The sequence below is a fragment of the Macrobrachium rosenbergii genome, chromosome 9 (genome assembly GCF_040412425.1).
Source record: "Macrobrachium rosenbergii isolate ZJJX-2024 chromosome 9, ASM4041242v1, whole genome shotgun sequence".
Lineage (NCBI taxonomy): Eukaryota > Metazoa > Arthropoda > Malacostraca > Decapoda > Palaemonidae > Macrobrachium > Macrobrachium rosenbergii.
Window position 1 is genome coordinate 54,967,591 of NC_089749.1, and position 18,442 is coordinate 54,986,032.

At 37.5% G+C, this 18,442-nt stretch overlaps 1 protein-coding gene across 1 annotated transcript; it reads left to right on the forward strand.

Annotated features, from left to right (window-relative positions):
- Window positions 1-286: 286 nt before the first annotated feature.
- Window positions 287-16,861, forward strand: LOC136841824 (glucose-6-phosphate exchanger SLC37A2-like). The gene is given in 13 exon segments (XM_067109184.1): window positions 287-510; window positions 4,559-4,731; window positions 5,268-5,346; window positions 5,542-5,677; window positions 7,873-7,954; window positions 11,000-11,205; window positions 11,963-12,094; window positions 12,986-13,076; window positions 13,645-13,775; window positions 13,777-13,794; window positions 13,935-14,136; window positions 14,531-14,628; window positions 14,907-16,861. Coding segments are annotated over 13 exon segments (1,506 nt in total). The 5' UTR covers window positions 287-430; the 3' UTR covers window positions 14,985-16,861.
- The last annotated feature ends 1,581 nt before the right edge of the window (window positions 16,862-18,442 follow it).

Here is an 18,442-nt window from a genome sequence, read left to right on the forward strand (position 1 = left end):
CTAAGCCAAGGATGCTGCGCACTACTTTCATAAAGTAAAAATAGCCACTATGATTTCCTGAAGGCAATTGCCGGATCAAATAGAATGTTTTCGAGGGCACCGCCCAGTTTTCGGTGAAATGAAAAAATAAATAAAACTTCACCACCTCATTATATAATCAGTGAACGGCCAATCAATTAACACAAGGGCGACTATCAATGATATCTTCAGACGTCACTCTGAACAGTTGGAAGAGAGAGATTATCAGCTAACGGACAGGAGGATTTAAACGAGGAGGTAGGTCCGCGGCTCTCAGTAGTCAAGAGGCAGGCGGTGCTTCGTCAAGCACCGAAATAGACCTACGAATAAGCACGATCGGAAACTGAATTTGCAGCTACGGAGACTTAGGGAAGCTGATAAGAAAGAGAAAGAAGACTTAAAAAGAGGAATCATGGCAAAGTTGACGATCATTCATAGGGCAATCGACAAACTCTTCTGCACAGGACTTCATCAGTCTCAAAAAATTCTGGCGTGAGTTGTTTACTTGTTAACGATTTTCATGTTTACCCATTTCTTATCCCTGTTCCATTCATTGATGTGTGCTGTCTACATACTGAATGAGAGTAACTGCTATGCATGCACACATTCCACTTGCGCAATGATCACAGGCTCCACTCTTATACTTACAACAGCACTTGAAGTTGGTTTGTACAGTTTCTTTACCATACTCTAATATGCATATTGTCCACATTTTTTCCATATTCAGTTCTAGGATAGTGAGCTTTGAATAATGAATAGTATTGTATATGTATATGTATATATATATATATATATATATATATATATATATATATATATATATATATATATATGTTGTGTATTTATGTGTGTGTGTCTTGTGTGTTTGTAATAACCACAAAAACCTAACACCCTCCCAGTTACTTTGCACTACAAAGCCTTGAAAGCTAAATGAAGATCGGGTCAAGAAACCCCAGTTGCCTGTGAAGAAACCGAGCTAAGGAGGTACTATATGAGTTTATTCCCGATCATACATACATGCAGATATCTGTCGACCTCAGATGCATTTTGCTAGAGCTGGCACCCTCACTGCCACTAGGGGTTCTCCTTTGATCTTCAGTTGGTATTCAAGCGTTTGAGGTGAAGAGTTAAGAAGTCATTGTGACTATCATATATATATATATATATATATATATATATATATATATATATATATATATATATATATATATATATATATATATATATATATATATTTAGGCTTATATATATGTTACTTAAGGTTCTTTGCAGCGTCCCTTCGGCCCCTAGCTGCAACACCTTTCATTCCTTATGCTGTACCTCCGTTCTTATTCTCTTTCTTTCATCCTTCCACCCGCTCCTCACTGTGGTTTCATAGTGCAACTGCGAGGTTTTCCTCCTGTTGCGCCTTTAAAACCTTTTTACTCTCAATTTCCCTCTCAGCGCTATATAACCTCACATGTCTCAGCCCTTGCCTATTGGCCTAAATTTTTATGTACCATTCCATCTCATTAGCAAGCACATTTTTATGATACATAGGTAGATAAACGGTTATGTGGATAGATATAATCTAAACTGGCTTCTTAAAAACTACAGAACAGAATAGTTTTGACTCGCCAAGATTCAAGTACCGTTTTCCCATAACTGTATTTTTTTCATTTCTCAGAAGCACCATTTCACAGGCGACTCTGACTCTTTCAGTGGTTCTGTTATTCCTTTTTTTTTTTTTTCTAGATAAAGGTACTTCACTGCCCGTACTGTTGACCTTCAAATTAAGCCTTTCAGTTTAATGTGTCCAGGGTACGGGGTTCGTAGACCCATACCGTGTACAGTCACTCAGAAATGTTTTGCAATATGTTCCAGAAGTTTTCGTTCACCTAACAATAATTTATTCGTTTTATATATAGAAGGAAATGTGCTTTTCTTATTTGATTTTTGGCTATTAATCACACGGTTAACAATATGAAAAAGAATGGTGAGCGAAAAATCCGTATTACGAAAAATAACGAAACATTTTGAAAAATTTCGCTCATGATGGTAGGGTAAAGGAGTCAAATCAAAAACTATAATTAGTCATCCATTCAATCCTTATGGGAGCAAGTTCAGAGACTTCTTCATGCATAAATCGCTCAGACGGAGAAACAAAAATTATCCGGCGCTTGGATAATCGCCCCTTGTTTCATAGCAACCGAAGCAAATAGGAGAGATAAAGGTTTAAAGACTTTGAGATAATGTAAAAGTCTTATCGGAGAGATTCGTGTTGCGTCTTCATTAAAAGGTTTTGCCACTCATTCGCGGTCTCTGAACTTTTGGTACTTGAACAAGGAAGTCACACGCAATCTAATAGTTTCTTTTCATTATTCTGTATTATATTTGAGTTGCACTTTCCTCTTTTGTAGAAAGAATGATGAATTGAGTTCCTTTTGCCCTGAAATTTACTTTTTTTTGTTTACGGCATATCTAGCCGGGTTACATACATTTTTTCGTATTACTGGTCTAGCAAAGTAATGTTTTTTACTATGAATAGTATCTCTCTCTCTCTCTCTCTCTCTCTCTCTCTCTCTCTCTCTCTCTCTCTCTCTCTCTCTCTCTCTCTCTCTCTGCTACAGATCAAGCGAATAAATGTCACCTATTTCTGCGGAACCAACCAAGAACGACAAATGTTTTTCCACAGCAGATTTACCAAGAAATTTCGATCGTAAGATTCTTAACAAACAACCCTTCTCATTTCGATTATCAAGGGTTCAGTGAAATTACGTAACGTCGAGATTAAATAAAACCTGTTGGCCCATACGTGGGTTCGTCTTCCGATCTGCGATACGGACACGATTATATCTTTGGGCTGTCTGGGTTCTGTCGTTTTGGGTCATTACGAAAGAGGTGGTTTGGTCGTTTTTCGGTCACAGTCTGCCGTCGATCGGAGTTAGCAGAAATACAGCTCTCAGTTCTGTTTTATTAAGATGTTTTGACTCTCTCTCTCTCTCTCTCTCTCTCTCTAATCTTCTTCTCAGTACAGGTTATTGAGTACTTTTTTAACCTTCCCAGTATGAAATTTTATCAAGAATATTCTTTTCTTAACCTTCTCAGTACAAGGTTAATTATTTTTTTAACCTTCCCAGTATAAAGTTATCAAGTATTCTTTTTAACCTTCCCAGTACAAGGTTAATTATTTTTTTTAACCTTCCCAGTATAAAGTTATCAAGTATTTTTTTAACCTTCCCAGTATAAAGTTATCAGGTATTCTTTTTTTTAACCTTCCCAGTACAAGGTTTTTATTTTTCTAACTTTCCCAGTATAAAGTTATCAAGTATTCTTTTTTTTAACCTTCCCAGTACAAGGTTTTTATTCTTTTAACCCTCCCAGTATAAAGTTATCAAGTATTCTTTTTTTTTAACCTTCCCAGTACAAGGTTAATTATATTTTTTTAACCTTCCCAGTACAAGGTTAAATATCTTTTTAACCTTCCCAGTATAAGGTTATTAATTGTTCTTTTTTTTAACCTTCCCAGTACAAGATGGAATATCTTTTTAACTTTCCCAGTATAACGTTAAGTATTATTTTTTTAACGTTCCCAGTACAAGCTTAAATATTTTTTTAACCTTCCCAGTACAAGGTTAAATATTTTTTTAACCTTCCCAGTATCAGGTTATTAAGTATTTTTTTAACCTTCCCAGTACAAGGTTAAACATTTTTTTTAACCTTCCCAGTATAAGGTTATTAAGTATTTTTTTTTTAACCTTCCCAGTACACAGTTAACTATTTTTTAACCTTCCTAGTAAAAGGTTAAATATTTTTTTAACCCTCCTAGTACAAGGTTAAATATTTTTTTAACCTTCCCAGTATAAGGTTATTAAGTATTTTTTTTAACCTTCCCAATACACGGTTAAATATTTTTTTAACCTTCCTAATAAAAGGTTAAATATCTTTTTAGCCTTCCTAGTACAAGGTTAAATATTTTTTGACCTTCCCAGTATAAGGTTATTAAGAATTTTTTAACCCTGCTAATGTAAAGTTATTGAATATTTTTTTAACCTTATCAGTGCAAAGTTATTAAGACATTTTCAAATCTTCCCAGTACAAGGTAGTTAAGTTTTTTTTAAATCTTCCCAGTACAAGGTTATTAAGTCTTTTTTATATCTTCCAGTGCAAGGTTATTAAGCCATTTTAAATCTTCCCAGTACAAGGTTATTAAGTCTTTTAAATCTTCCCAGTGCAAGGTTATTAAGTCATTTTTAAATCTTCCCGGTACAATGTTATTAAGCCACTTTTAAATCTTCCCAGTACAAGTTTATTAAGTCTTTTTTAAATCTTCCCAGTACAAGGTTATTAAGTCATTTTTAAATCTTCCCAGTACAAAGTTATTAAGTCTTTTCTAAATCTCCCCAGTACAAGGTAGTTAAGATTTTTAAAACCTTCCCAGTACAAGGTTATTACTGTATGTATTCTTTTCTAAACCCTCCCAGTATACAGTTATTATGTATTCTTCTTTGTAACCTTTTCAGTACAAGGTTATTAAGCGTTCTCTCGTTAACCTTCCCAGGTACAAGGCTTTGATCTTAAGCCTGACGTTCTTCGTTTACTGCTCCTACCACATCAACCGGAAGCCCACCTCCGTGGTCAAGAACGTCCTCAACCGAAACTGTACCGGATTGATCCCCCCAAAAAATGTCTCCGTGGACGGTGACCCCTACTGGTGTGACTGGGAGCCATTTGGTTAGTAAACAGCAATTCTATTTTCTGCTTATGATGATGACTAATGTAAGCGCTTGCATACGTGACTGATAACTTTACTGACTTCTGTAACTTAGTTTGACGGGAACCGTATGGTTAGCAGGCTATTGCTTTTGTTTTGTCAAAAAAACATACCAGTTACCAGCATCTACTAATTTCTTCAAGCTAGAAAATATGACTTCCCTGTCGAAAACGAGGCAAGGAACTAGAATTTTTTTAGTAAAGAAAAAGGAGTCGACAGCTGACCACAGAACACATGATCTAACCTAGCTTAGTACATAGGCCTACTTGGACAACGAATGTCGTTATTATGGCTGTAATTCAAATTTTAGCAATTCAACCCCCTTCCCCCGGGGAAAATTGGAAAGATATCAGTCATCCTTGTTATTTCCGAAAACACTGCTAATGAGACGGGGATTTGAAAACGGGAAGCAGAAAGGAAGAGAAGGCATAACGAGAGAGAATCAGGGATGACGGATTACTAACTTCTTCTTCTTTCCTCTCTCATCGTATTACAGATACCGATGACTCCTCCACTCTTCTCGGATTTGTCGATTCATCCTTCTTGTTCGCCTATGCCTTCGGTATCTTCGTCAGGTAAGAGAAAGCATCTATATATATATAGAGAGAGAGAGACAGACAGACAGACAGAGAGAGAGAGAGAGCTCTATGCGAAAATTACAACTGACGGTGTAAAACTCCGGGAAATAATGTTTATAATACTGTGTATAATAGATATAAAATAAATTAAAACGAATTGTTCAACTGTTCACCTGTATTTTGCCATTCCAGCGGTGCCATCGCCGAGCGCATGGACCTCCGAATCTTCCTTGGCGTCGGGATGTTGCTGTCCGGATGTTTCAACGTGATGTTTGGCCTCGGCTACACATTCGGCATCCATCAGCTCTGGTACTTCCTCCTAGCTCAGGTAAGTCGAGTGAGACTTTGAAGGTGGTCGAACATGCACGTATACACACACACACACAAGATTGTTGATAAAATTGCAGCAATTGATGTCTGGACACTGTCGCCTAAGTTTTGGGCGTATCTTTAGGTTAGGTTACGTTAGGTTGGGTTAGGTTAAGTTGTGACAGGGTACATCACTAGCCCGTGCAGTTTTAAGGCCAGTTTAATCTACAATAAATGAGCTATAGTTCTAGATCGCCATTACTGCATCAGGCAGTTTAACCAGAGCCATGGGTAAAACTTAAAGAAATACAGTATATAGGACTACCCAGGAGTATCTTTTGTCCTTTAATCAGATTTAAAAAGTGTGCAATATAAGGTTCAAGAAGTTGAACAGCTAGGAGAGAGATGGCTAAAGGGAGCATGTGAAAAGTTAAAGACAGAGAGTAACGAAGCCAGAGGCCCTTATAGAACCTTTGATACCATTCACAATTTCAGCCTAAGGGGGCACAGCTAGAGGTAATCCCTCTACATCAACTACTGAAAAACACAGGTAGACGAGCGGAATTTTTTGTTAGGGCATCTCAGTTGGTGGGATGAGCCCAGAGGGGCCACACCAGGTCTCTCATGCCCAACTGGCCGCCCTAAAACAACCGGTAGTTAGGTCACTGACAAATGCATACGTGGATGGGACGTTCTGCTCATGATGCCTCTGTGCAGGATACTGAAAAGTCTATCTTGTAACTTATTTGATCTAAGAGTAAATTTCCTTCTCATCCTGATTCATACGAAAACAGATATACTCTGATTATCCCTCGAAACTCAAAATCTTTCTCCCTCTCCATACTTTCAAGTCTTGCATCTTCGTTCCTAGTCTCTGGTGGAGCACTGACAGCTCTACGTCTAGAGTTGATATCTTTTTGATAAGGTATCCTTAAAAATATCCGTTATCTTATGATGTACGTTTTTATGAATCATTTTGTAACAGTCATCCCAGCAGATCAGTTATTTTTCATTCGCGAGCATCGAATGAAAAAAAAACATCTACTGAATTGTTTCTTTTCCTTAAATTAAAAATGCAAGTTCAAAATCTGTGGAGATGCAGATGTTTCCTATGCAGAAAAATTCATGGAGTTTGAATACTGCAGTGACTGCGATATCGTTTTTCGCTGGAACCATCCCTCTTAGAAAGAAAATGGCTCATTAGCATAAAATTTTACCCATGAATGAAGCTCTGCAGATCAGTTTCTTTTAATTTCTAGTTTTAAGATTTACTCAATTTAGATGAAGGTCGGAAACGTAGAAGTTTTCGACCCTCGCGGCCAAACAGCCTTTGTTCACAAAATATTTTCGAGTCCAAAGGCAGGTCATAGCCGGTCAAGGCCTCCCAGCCGTTTCTGACCGGTTTGATCCAGTTTTCCAGAGGCTAATCGAAGCCCTGTCTCAGTTTCTTGAAAAACAAGATAATCTTCGAAGTCCGTCTTCAGTCACAACTGTTAGAGGGCAGCACTCCCTTCCAAATCACCCATCCTGCCGCCCCCACCCCCTTCCCTAATTTTTATTGAATGCCTATCACGTAGCGGTTCAAAGCCCGAATCGAAGTCACGAGAGAGTCTCGTGTCGCTCGTTGTTGCCTTCAGATTATGATGAATGATTTCAAAACAGAACGGCCCGTTGCAAAACTCCATTATCTTAACCTAGGAGTGTTTTCACGGTCGCCAGTACCTGTGTTCAGGTTTCAAAAATTCCATCGTTTTTATTGCTCTCTCTCTCTCTCTCTCTCTCTCTCTCTCTCTCTCTCTCTGTTCGATAAACCGCATGTCCTTGACAATTTACCCGGTTATCAAAGATCCATTTCAAACTAGAAAAATTATTTATGCACCTAACAGACATTCCTCAAGATGTGTAGGTACAAAATACGTGTATATATATATATATATATATATATATATATATATATATATATATATATATATATATATATATATATATATATATATATATATATATATATGCATAGATATGTAGATATGTATATATATAAATATATATGTATGTATGTACATATATATATATATATATGTGTGTGTGTGTGTGTGTGTGTGTGTGTGTGTGTGTGTGTGTAGACAGATAGTTTGATAGATAGACAGATATAAGTAGCCTGTATGAAGATGTAGAAATGGAGAGCAAATTATAATACTTCGTCTCCCATTCCAGATCCTCAGCGGTTTGGCCCAATCTTCAGGTTGGCCAGGTGTGGTAGCGGCTGTCGGAAAATGGTACGGGAAATCAAGTAGAGGTAAGATACTCATTACTTAATTATTCTTATTATTTTAGTAGAGTTTTCTCTTCTTTATTTTGTTTGTGATCGCTGGGAAATCTGTCCCTGGAAATAGCGAAGGTGAATTATTTAATAGTGATGTTATTGGTCCAGTCACGTAAATCACATATTGTCATTTGAGACGCCTAGTTTTTGTGTGTGTGACACAAACTGATTTAGTGTTTCTTTTATTTTGTGACGGAACCACTAATAGCTTTGTATGACCAAACTAGTCTATTTGTGTGTGTGTGTGCGTGTGTGTTGTGTGTGCCGAACAAGAATTAGCTTTCGTGTAGCCAAACCAGTATAATCTATTTTTTCTTCGCAAACCAAAATGCACAGGAAACGAAACATTTTCAAGGTTGTTTATGAACGTACAGTCAAATCCTCAAAAACCTCTGACTAATCATCTTATAACATCTTCTAAATATAAATCATCGTCTAATCTTTGATGTCTTCCTAAATTAGATAAAATGATCGAATTGGACTGAACAGAAATCCGGTCATTTAGGCGCAGACAGTCCTCCACCGTCTGCAGGGTCTCAAACAATTGAAATGGCGACTTCAAGTGAGAATCAGGATTTTGAAATTGTCTTGCTTGGAATTACTTCAGGAATACTTATGCTTATGCGATATTGCTTTCGTTTTCTTCATCAAGAAAGCTTACGGTCATCATGAGAGAGAGAGAGAGAGAGAGAGAGAGAGAGCGAGAGAGAGAGAGAGAGAGAGAGAGAGAGAGAGAGAGAGACTGTTTGGATAGGTAGGTAGGCCGTGGGTGAACCAACGTCAGGGCAGGAATGGTCAACAACACAAAGAGAGAGAGAGAGAGAGTTGTTGGGGTGGGGGAGTACACCTGCCAAGGGTACTCCTGTAGCATTATTCCATATCGCGGGTCCACTTCACTCGAGACAGAGCCACCAACTTCAAGGTGAAAATATATCGCCCCTAGCAGTCTCTTAGACGAACCGCTGTATTCGTGTTTACGCTCATTAATTGTTCCGCTCCGAGAAGAGAGACTCTTCATTGCTTATCTGGGCACCAAAAGACTGATGAGGTGCACTGATAACTCTACAAGATAAAAACTGGTAGAAAAAAAAGAGGCATTTGAGAACTGTTATCGCTCGCTATCGCCGAGACGTGATATGAAATCCCAAGGCGATCACGCAGAAAAATCGGAAGAATCAGGTATCATGTTTACATTTCTCAAGCGACTATCTGGACGTCACAATCTTTCTCAAGTGAAGAGCGAAAGAAGGAGAAGAATGACGGAGGAATGACGATGGTACTTAGCCCGGAGGAATGCAGTGGATGTAAGAGATGTTTATAAGTCTTCGGATAAACAGAAGACCTTGAACAGAGCCGATTACGTTGAGGTTTCTTTCAAATTAGCCTGGTCTCTTATCTTAATGCATAATCATACCCAGTTTGCTCATATAAGCCCTCTACTACGTGCCTGTATATATACAGGCGTTTAAGAACAGAATGGAATAGAATATAGAGTTTAGGCCAGAGGCCAAGCGCTGGAACCTATGAGGTCATTCAGAGCTGGAACGGAAACTGGCAGTAAGAAGGTTAGAAAGGTTTAACAGGAGGAAACCCTCGCAGTTGCACTATGAATCAATTGTTAGGAGAGGATGGAAAGTAAGATGGAAGAAAGAGAATATGAACGGAGGTGCAGTGAAAGGAATGAAAGGGGTTGCAGCTAGGGGCCGAAGGGACGCTGCAAAGAACCTTAAGTAACGCCTACAGTGCACCGCATGAGGTGCACTGACGGCGCTACCCTCCTACGGGGTATATGCGTTTAAGAAATATACTATAGTCAGTATACTATATATCCTCATTAAAATATAAAATATATTCTATATCCTTTGTATGTATTTAATTGTAACATACACATATAATGCTCTGTCCTGTTCTCTTTTGGGAAACAATTCAGTTCCCATGAAGTTCGATTTTTTTTATAGGTGTCAAATAAATCCCATTTCCTTCTTAAGGAGAGGAGAAGAACAGGGTAAATGTGAGTGATGAGGAGACAATAACAAAATGCAGTGAAAGTGAAAGTTACAAACACGAGTGTCCATCGTTTACATCAGCCTTCTTTGCCATCCTCTTTCTTTCGCCTTCATTACTTAATTTGTCCTTTCCCAGTTGAATAGTTTTTAGTTTTCTGTAAAAGAAAACTATTGTGCCGGTTTAGAGGGCTGCAAATTGGTATGGTGATCATCCACCCTCCAATCATCTAACATGCCAAATTGCAGCCCTCTAGCCTCGGTAGTTTTAATTTTATTTAGGGTTAAAGTTAGTCATAATCGTGCGTCTGGCAACGATATAGGACAGGCCACCACTGGCCCGTGGCTAAAGTTTCATGGGCCGTGGCTCATACAGCATTTATACCGAGGCCACCAAAAGATAGATCTATTTTCGGTGGCCTTAACTATACGCCGTACAGAAACATAGTCATTAAAAAAAGTTAAGTAAAGAATTTCAAATTTTTGAAAAGCTAAAGTAAATCCACGGAACAATTATACGGAACGCAACCACGAGGAAAAACCTGAGTAACGAATTTTGAATTATGAAAAACCAAAAGTAACTCCAAGGAACAATTCTACTGAACGCAACCACAAAGAAAGACCTGAGAAAAGAATTTTGAATCATGAAAAATTAAAATAACTCCGCGGAACAGTTCAACGTAACCACAAAAAAAGAAAAATAAATAAAAATAAAAAAAAAACTGAGCAGCGAATTTTATATAATGAAAAATTTAAAATAACTCCATGGAACAATTATACGGAACACAACCACAAAGAAAAACCTAAGTGACGAATTTTGAATTATGAAAAACTAAAAATATCTCCACGGAGCAATCAAACACAGCAATCAATATATATATATATATATATATATATATATATATATATATATATATATATATATATATATATATATATATATATATATAAAGCAAATAAAAATAAGAAAAAGTTGAGCAGCGAATGTTCAAGGTCATGAAACCTCCTCCCGCAGGATTCATCTTCGGGGTGTGGAACTCCCACGTGTCCATCGGAAACATCCTGGGGACGCTGATCGCCGCCGCCTTCGTCGACTCCACCTGGTCCATGTCCTTCATCGTGCCCGGCATTATCATCGCCGCCATCGGGGTCATCGTCCTCTTAGTCATGGTGCCCGAACCCTCTCTCCTGGGGTTGCCCGACCCCAATGAAGACGATGGGGTATGTCTCTTATCTGTGTGTTTATTTATAATGTATATTATATGTATATGTGTGTGTGTGTTTTATACACATATGTGTATATATATATATATATATATATATATATATATATATATATATATATATATATATATATATATAAATTTATCACATACACAATTGTTCTGTGCATTAACCAACAGGACCTCATTCAAACTGGATGGTATGTAATGGAGTATTTATTCAGAAAAAGTTACAAGCTTTCTTGGACAAACAGTCCTCATTATCAAGTGTCCGTACAGTGACCACACGCGTAGTGTACTGTTTACTGGGTACTTTAATCATACCGTTGCCTCACACAGAAGGAGTAAGGCAATTATAGGATTAAAGTACCCAGCACACAGATATAAATACAGCTGGACTACGCGTCTGGTCATCGTAAGGATACTTGATAATAAGGACTGTTTGTCCAAGAAAGCTTGTAACTTTTTCTGAATAAATACTCCGTTAGATACCAACCAGTTTGAACGAGGTCCTGTTAGTAATATATATATATATATATATATATATATATATATATATATATATATATATATATATATATATATATATATATATATTTGTATATACAAATCTATATATATGTGAACCCCAACCCATAAACACTGAAATCTGAATGCTATTTCCGATACTTGTGATGCAAAGACAACCACCATTTAATCCCACAGTGTTAAATGACGATAAACATTAACCAGAAATCTCCCATCATCTTCCTCAGGAGTCCTCGCTGTCCTCCTCCTCCTCCACGATCTCCTACATCGGCAAGGAAAAAGAAGAGGAGATCAAGAAGGTCCCTGAAATAGCATGCGAGGAGAAGGCCATCTCCATCATTGGGGCTCTCCGCATTCCCGTAAGTGTCCCGGAAAAAAGAGCGATATATATATATATATATATATATATATATATATATATATATATATATATATATATAGATTTCTGACTCACATCAGGATCGAACCCAGGTCTTTCAACTGAAAGGCAAGGGCGCTGCCCACTAGGCCATACAAGTCTAAAAGAAGTTGGAACCTGAGAGCAACTGCACCCAAGGAATTACCTGGGCAAGCTAACTGCTTGCATACCAGCGAGTTTTCCCCACTCCCCGACTCAGCAATGACCCAGTTGGCAGCGTTTCATTCGAATTATCCCTTCTGAGTGAATATGATAGAAATAATCAACACACAATCCACGATTATTTCTATCTTATTCACTCAGAAGGGATAATTCGAATGAAATGCTGCCAACTGGGTCATTGCTGAGTCGGGAAGTTGGCGAAAACTCGGTGGCATGCAATCAGTTAGGTTGTCCAGGTAATTCCTTGGGTGCAGTTGCTCTCAGGTTCCAACTTCTTTTAGACTTGTATGGCCTAGTGGCAGCGCCCTTGCCTTACAACTGAAAGACCTGGGTTCGAACCTGATGTGAGTCAGAAATCTATTTCCGTTCCACACGTGATTGTGGGTTGGGTTGATTATTATATATATATATATATATATATATATATATATATATATATATATATATATATGTATATATATATACAGTATATATATACTGTATATATATATATACATATTTACAATATACATATATTTATTTTGAATATATGTACTGAATATATTTAATTTAATAACATATACCCTCTCCATTTATACGCCTGCACTAAACTTATGTCCAGTATAGACTCACATATCTTTCCCACGTTTTCTATTATGAAGTCCCATTTCATTCTCTCTTCCTTTTTCAGGGCGTCATCGAATTTTCCCTTTGCCTCTTCTTCGCCAAACTGGTCTCCTACACTTTCCTCTACTGGCTGCCGAATTACATTAAATACAGCAGTAAGTTATTTTGACTCACTTAGGACTGTCGAGACTTTTGTCTCTGTCTGTCTGTTTGTCTGTCAGTCTCCAGCAGTAGCGACGAATGGGTTGATAACTTTTGGCTGTCAATATTAATGTCACTTTTCCCTTGCCAGCACAGTTTGGATGTATGTTTATTTTCGGTTTGTTTATGCTTATTTTGACTTTGGAAGATAGAAGCTGTAAGTATCAAAAGATACACATTTTTGCTAATATCAACGGTCTTATATAAATTATATGTATATGTGTGTGTGTGTGTGTGTGTAAACCACTTATTTAAGATTATATGTGATTATTTTGACAGTCAAAGATACATATGAACGTTCAGTCTCGAACTCACGTAATATTATATATATATATATATATATATATATATATATATATATATATATATATATATATATATATATATATATATATGTGTGTGTGTGTGTGTGTGTGTGTGTGTGTGTGTGTGTGTGTGTATGTATGTATGTATACTACTCGTCAGTGATTAAAGAAATAAATAAATAGATAAATAAACATTTAAATACTTTTCCGTCCGCAGCGTCGTTTGGTGCTTCCGAAAGCGCCAACCTCTCGACCTTATTCGACGTCGGCGGGATCATCGGCGGTATCCTGGCCGGTATTCTCAAGGATTTCACCGGGAGACCCGCCACCACCTGCGTCGGGATGCTCCTTAATCGCCGTCCCTATGGTGAGTGGTCCCCAACTTATGAAAGGACCCTGGTTATTGGTCTAACTTAGCAGTTTGTTCGCTGAAGTCATAATTGAAAAGATCGGTGAATCACTCTTCTTCTTCTTCTTAACAAGCAAATAAACTTCCGGTCCTTTCAGCTCTTCGTGTACTACCAATTCGCATACGTATCGTTTGGACTGATCGTCTTCCTCCTGGTCGTGCTCGGGGTGCTGGTCAACGGTCCCTACAGTCTCATCACTACAGCCGTATCTGCTGATCTCGGGACTCACGAATCTCTGAAAGGAAACGCCAAGGCTCTGGCGACCGTTGCTGCCATTATCGATGGCACAGGATCTATAGGTTGGTCCAGGAGCTAAATCACCCATTAGAACCTAAGCTAGGCCTAGTCCCATTTGACAGAAATTCAGATTTCATATTGATGTCTCCATATTTTCGCGGAATGTTCACTGTACAATTATTAATCAATTTCGCAATGTAGACTTTTAAACGGTCATCACTTTTCCCATGCATTTGTCAGAATTTGAACCGAACCAACACTTTGACTATTATAGAAACAACTTCTTGAAAATTCAAGTCTAAATATCTTTCTATTATATATATGAACCTTTGATTTCTTGGTAACACGATTCCTATAGACATACCAAACTCTGTTTTATCTGAAGCTCTGTTTTGGAGACCAATCAGTCCGTATAAAATGGCATTGATGTAAACCTCCCTTTCCTAATTTCCGTAGGAGCGGCTGTTGGGCCACTCTTAGCAGGAACCATATCCGAAATAGACTGGGGGTACGTCTTCTACATGCTGATGGCCTCTGACGTTTTGGCTCTTCTTGTAAGTAGTATTATTGTCATTTTCCCCTACGCTGCGTCTCACCAAAGTTGCCCAAATACATATTACAGAATTCACTGCTTAGTTGAAAAGAGCTTCATGGGTTTTGAAAGGAGAGCACCCATTTGTTAGTTGACGTTAGAAATATATTAACAGAAAACGTCAATCACTGACACTCTTGCAATCCAGTGAATTTAGAATCCATCTTACAATGATTCTGTTTTACTACGTATGTTTACCCATTGATTTCTCGGTTTTTTATCTTCATTTATCCTTTGCAGCTATTATTGAGGTTGGTTGTTCGAGAAACTCAAGAGTTTCTGCGAAACCGTCGCACACGCCATCATTCTCCAGTTTGAACCGTAACGAACTTCCAGCGAACTCCACTCCACAAAAAATATAAGAGAGAAAGATACAAAAAAATATTAGAATGTGTTCAACAGTTCGACTATACTGCAGGCCTACATGGAAGGCCGTATAGGCAGCCGGGCAGGAATTTCTGCTGTCGTTACCAAATCTTCTTACTGAGTAAGATTTGCGTCTTCCGTTCGATGTTGTCTATGAGAATTTTGTCAGGGGAAAAGTCGCGGGAATATGTGATCGTTCAGCTACACCTCAGTACCTCGAGGAAAAGAGTTAACAATCACAACATTAAAGGAAGTAATCGTTGATATGATGTTGGCGTGAAAAGTCCTGCCAACAATGAATCTACAGCAAAAATCCCATTTTGTAATACTAAAATCCAATTCACCACTGCCATGACGACAGAATATTAGGCCTATGAAGGACTTGGGATCTATGATATAGATTCATTTTTTGAGAGTTCTGAAAGGTGTACGCTGGACGACATAGTCTTTAGCTGACTTTTTCCGGAAAGCCTTCTTAATTTATGAATCATCTTTAGATTTTAGAGTTTATTTTATCAAGTCATCGGATCTCGCTGTTCACCAATGTTTATCCCATTCATTATTTTCTAAGTTGTGCAGGATTGTTGATTTAGTTATGCAGAAAGTGTTATAGTTTCATAACCACAGCTGTAAATATCACTTGTTGGGACTGAGCGTGAGCTACATAAAAACGCGTGTATTATCAAACAGCAACATATGGATAAATTCATCATTCCGTTGGTTGTCGCCCAGAAAACCTAGTTTCGTTCCCTATGTAATTTTTCGTAAAGATATCGTGAAGTCTATTGTTATGAAGCTGGCAAGAGTTAATTTTGCTTTTTAGTTTTGTTTTGTGATATCATTTAGATTCTATGCAGTTGATTACTTTATGTAAGTGCACAAGTTCTGCTAAATGTTTGTAAGTCGTGCCAAAATATTTCATTCACTTTAACTCAGGCTTTACCCAAGAGGAAATCTTTATGTTTTATTTTTATTATATTTATTTATCGTATGTGTGTATGTGCCAGCACATATCTCCATGAGTATGAGTGGTTTTGTATGTTAGGCTCGAATGATTCCATTATAGATTTTTCAACCGTTTTTCTATTTTATATTAAAGTTATAAAAACTGTTATTTCAGCTGACATTATATTCTCCGAGTGCATGTTCTTATTTTAAAAACAAATGATACTGAATTGTCTCCAACGCTAAAGATTATTCCTTCACATCCACTGATTCAAGAAATACGCACCAGAGCGACTGGTTCGGACAATCCATAAGTAACTCCAGTAGCTTTAACGAATGCATGTGGCTCCATAGAACGTCATTGCTCATGGTGGTCATGCAACTTGATTACCTAAGCAGGCTCGCATGGTTGTTGCTGCCTTCTAAATCAACTGCCTTTACAATGAGGCCTTTGGCAATATCCAAGGAGACCGGTAGTTACCAGACTCCGCCGGAATTTAATTTGCAATCGGTGCACCCTTCCCCGCTTCCCGGGGCCCCAACCCATCTGCCCACAAACGCCCCCACATCTGCGCTTTTTCTATCGAGGGGAAGTCCTGGACCTTTGTTTAAATGCTCCTCAGCACTTAGCAGGTTACCTAGCGCATTCTGCTCGCTGTTTCCGGTGTGTTGAAAGAATGCAATGCAGTACAACATGTGGCGATACAAAAATAATGGTCCATATTAAATGTAAGTCACCTTGTATATAAAGATGAAATCTTTTTATAGATACTTCGATGTGATACCATTTTTCTATGAAAATACGTGCAATGCTGACTTGCAAGGAGTAGTCTTGCACTCATCGTTGTCAAAATACTTGTTGCTGAAATAAAATTTATGTATCACTTGAGCTTTCACTCTTTACCCCCTCTGCTACAGTGAAAATGATAACTCTCGTTACCGTTCGTCTATGTATGCCACTTCATTCATCTTTTGCCTTCATCATCATTAGCAGTGGCGGTGACAACAGTGATCATCGTTATCATCATCATGTCAGAGTTGTCGTTACTCTTCCATTCGGAACAACAGCCCGCCATGGAGAATAGAGCACGGAAGCGTCACTCAAAACCCACCCACGGAGTGACGACAATATACACTTCCCTGAATCACGTTCCCCAGACATCCCTTGTCCCGAGAACCACAAAGCCCAGACAGTTCATCAAAAAACCAAACCCTTTCATGACAGATACCACGAGATTATTACAGTGATGTCGATACGATTGTCATTTGCTTATCGGCGCCTAGACCCACCTGTTGTTTTAATTGTGGAGATAATTTTTTTTTAAATACCAGTTCATTCTGGCCAAAAATTATCATAATTTAATGGAGGCACTTTTTTGGGGGTGTTTCAAATGATAACGATTATAATACGATTAATCAGTAGAGAGATTGTCAACATAAAATCAGGAAAAGATTGATTTTTTTAGACAAAGATAGAACAAATAAAAAAGCATTTGTTGCCCCAGAAACTGAAAATTCTTCAGCAGTCTCTCGAATGGAAGAAACCTTTTCTCTTATTCATTATATTAACGAAGGCCATAAGTCAAATTTACTTCAGTGTAGTGTCTGTTTTTATATAAAAAGATATGTATTACCAGTTTAAAAATTTGGGTATAATAACACCATATCATCAAAAATTAATATTGTATTTAATCATAATTTACAAAAATACTAAAGCTGCTGAAATACTGATGGTCTAGTCTAATGAGTCCTTCCAGAACGCGGAATTTTCTTTTTCTGTGTTCCTGAACCATCCAGTAAGCCTATTCGTTAAGCGGAACTAGAAATATATTTTAATATTTGACAGCTAATTTAGCTTACAAGATGTATGAGTTACACACACACACACACACACACACACATATATATATATATATATATATATATATATATATATATATATATATATATATATATATATATATATGTGTGTGTGTGTGTGTGTGTATTGTGTAACTCATACATCTTATAAGCTAAATTAACTAAATCATGTAGTATCAGTATATATATATATATATATATATATATATATATATATATATATATATATATATATATATATATATATATATATATATATATATATGGTACATAAACATTCAATGTCTTGGTCTGGTAGACCGAATCCAGAGGTCCGCACCGGACCTCACAGTTCCTTTAAACCACTTACAGCAGCTTAATCAAAATCGACCACCATTTACTAAGTAAGGTCAGCACGTGTTCTACGATCGATCTAAACTGACCTTTCCTCGTCCCAGTTCTTAATCTGTTGACTTCCAGAACCTTGGAAAATAAATGACGTAAGCGCGGACTCCTTAGGGAAGAGCATAATTCGTAGTTCTAAGTATAACTGAATCACGAAAATATGGAACGTGATGAATGTATAAATAAAGATAAAATCCACTCCAGTGTTTCCCTTTCCCTCG